This window comes from Myotis davidii, unplaced genomic scaffold, assembly GCF_000327345.1.
Source record: "Myotis davidii unplaced genomic scaffold, ASM32734v1 scaffold238, whole genome shotgun sequence".
In the NCBI taxonomy this organism is placed as follows: Eukaryota; Metazoa; Chordata; class Mammalia; order Chiroptera; family Vespertilionidae; genus Myotis; species Myotis davidii.
In genome coordinates this window covers 1,452,299-1,454,898 of record NW_006293779.1, presented here as the reverse complement: position 1 = coordinate 1,454,898, position 2,600 = coordinate 1,452,299, and the positions used below count along the sequence as shown (strand labels likewise).

General features: G+C 45.3%; 1 protein-coding gene across 1 annotated transcript in view; it reads left to right on the top strand.

Annotated features, from left to right (window-relative positions):
* TTC27 (tetratricopeptide repeat domain 27) overlaps positions 1–2,600 on the top strand; it is a 91,941-nt gene that overhangs the window by 22,449 nt on the left and 66,892 nt on the right. Inside the window, exon 7 of the mRNA XM_015566419.1 lies at positions 1,131–1,264. Coding sequence (XP_015421905.1) covers positions 1,131–1,264 — 134 coding nt within the window. The remainder of the gene's footprint in view (positions 1–1,130; positions 1,265–2,600) is intronic.

Genomic DNA, 2,600 nt, shown 5'->3' with positions numbered 1-2,600 from the left:
GGGAAAATTATTAAATATCCAGTTTACAATTTTTGGAACAATGGCCGTGTGCAAGTTGAAGTCTTGTCTGTGTTTGAAAATATAGTTATATGTAATATAACTTGTGAGGTTAGTTTCAGAGATTATGATTTTGAATATTGTGGATTTAGGAGACTTTTTTTGGACCACTTGAAAAATAGCATAGTGCCTTATATGGTCACCTTTAACTGTTGATGTGTTTACTGCCTAGTGTTCACAATTTTTTCCAAGTTAAGAGTGATGAACTTAAAAATACCAATGTGGTACTCACAAATATAAAAGGAGATTCAGATTATTTTTTCTATTCAGCTATAACCTTACTATAAATATTGTAAGCTGTGTTAGACCATCTCAGTAGCAGTTTTTAGTGTAACATGTTTAAAAGGTATAACTTAGAGCCAGACTCAGAGCAGAATAAAGTCCAGACTTCTTAGACTGGCCTTGGTTATCAAGGATCTTTGTAATCTGACTCTTACCAGGAAATGGATGTGAGAACTTTTGCTTCTCTTAAAGCTATTCTGCAGCAAGTTAGTTCAGTTACAAAATGAAAAAAGGTTTGATGTCTCCTGAAGCCAGATAGAGAGACTGGAATTTAGAATCTGAAAACCTGGCTTTAAGCTCTGGCTCTGATACTGAGCAAGTGATTGTATCTCAGAACCTCCATTTTTTCATCTGTCATATGGAGATGATAACATTTCTTCTCCCTACGGCACTTAATGAGTTACCTGAGTTACTCTTTTGAGGATGTTGATAGTGTGATGTGGAATCTGTTGGCAGAAATCCTGGGTTTGAATTCTGGCCCCATTGCTTATTGGCTTTATAACTTTACTAGAGGCCCAGTGCACGAAATTCGTGCATGGAGCTTGGGCCCTTGCAGCCCCAGCTTCGTCTGGAAGGTCATCTGGATGGTTGTTCTGCTGTCTGGTCTAATTAGTATATTAGCTCTTTATTATATAGGATAAGTCATTTAAAATCATCACTGAAACTTAGGTTTCTCCTTGTGAAACGGAGAAACACTTTATAAACTCTAAAGCACTCTGAAAATTGCTCTTTATGGTTGAACAGTAGGTCTGATCGACAAATCAATGAATATAATTTTATATTTTTTTCAGGTGCTTTGGGCAAAAGGACTCGGTTCCAGGAAAATTATGTGGCACAGCTTATTCTAGATGTAAGAAGGGAAGGGGTTGCATTTTCAAATGGAGAATTCAGTCCAGCTCCGACTCCTCAGGAACATTTAACTAAGGTGAGGAGGATCCTGAGTTATTTAATATATTTTAAAAGTATATATACACATATACATGTATATATGTATTTTGTTGATTTTTAGAGAGAGAGAAGGATGGAGAGATAGAAACATCGATGAGAGAGAATCATTGATAGGCTGCCTCCTGCAAGCCCTCCACTGGGAATGGAGTGTGCAACCGGGTCATGTGCCCTGATCGGGATTTAAACCATGACTTCCTGGTTCATAGATCGATGTTCAACCACAGAGCCACGCCGGTTGGGCTAAACTTTTCTTATTGAATTTATTGTGGTGACACTGGTTAATAAAATTATATAGGTTTCAGGTATACAATGCTACCGTCCATCATCTGTATATTGTATTGTGTTTACCAACACAGTAAGTCAGGTCTCCTTCCATCACCATTTATCCCCCTGTATCCTCCTCCACATCCCCCCCTCCCTTTCCCTCTGAACCATCATACTGTTGTCTGTGTCCATAAGTCTTTCTTTTTTTCTTTGCTTAATCTCTTAAGTGTGGCATTTAGAAAACTTAGAACTTACAAATGTGGCTCCCTTTTAAAAATTATGAAAGGCCTGTGTTGAAAAGGGATGGCCACCAGGGTGTGCTGTGCAGCAGCCAGCCGAGCCACAATGGGTTCTTAAACTGGACTCAGAAGAAGGAGCTGCGGCCGTGTGTCCCGATGTTGCCATGTTAACACTGCTGCTGGTGAAGGAGCGGAGGGGGGAGCAAGAGAACCCTCTGCTCTTTCGGCTCTGCGGGCCAGACAGAACACCTGAATGGGCCGGATCTGGCCCGTGGGCCGTAGTTTGCCCACGGCTGTTTTAGCTACTTTTATTGAATTACTAGGGGCCCAGTGCATGAATTTGTGCACCTTGAAAGGCACTGTGGGCTGAGAGGCTGTGGTAGGCACAAGGGTGGGTCTCCATGCCCCTGCCCGGCCCCTTCCACCATGGCTCCTGGTCCCCTGTCTGCCAGCAGCCCTGCTCCCACCACCGCTGCTCCCACACGCTGACGGCACTGGCCCTGCTCCCACCCAATGACGACGCTGAGTGATTAGGGCCGGCGCCAGCAGCAGGTGTGAGTGGGGCTGACACTGTCAGCAGGTGCGAGTGGCGGCTGCTGCCCCCGTGGCCCCCTCAGGAGCAGGGGGAGGTGGAGAAGCCCTCACGGGTGATCAGGGCCAGCAGCTGCTGCTCACACCTGCTGATGGAGTTGAGTGATTGGGACCAGCGCTGGGCACTGGCAGCAGGTGCGAGCGGCAGCTCTGGTGCTGGCTACGGGTGTGAGCGGGGCCGGTGCTGGCAGTGGGGGTGAGCAGCGGCTCCAGCGCCCG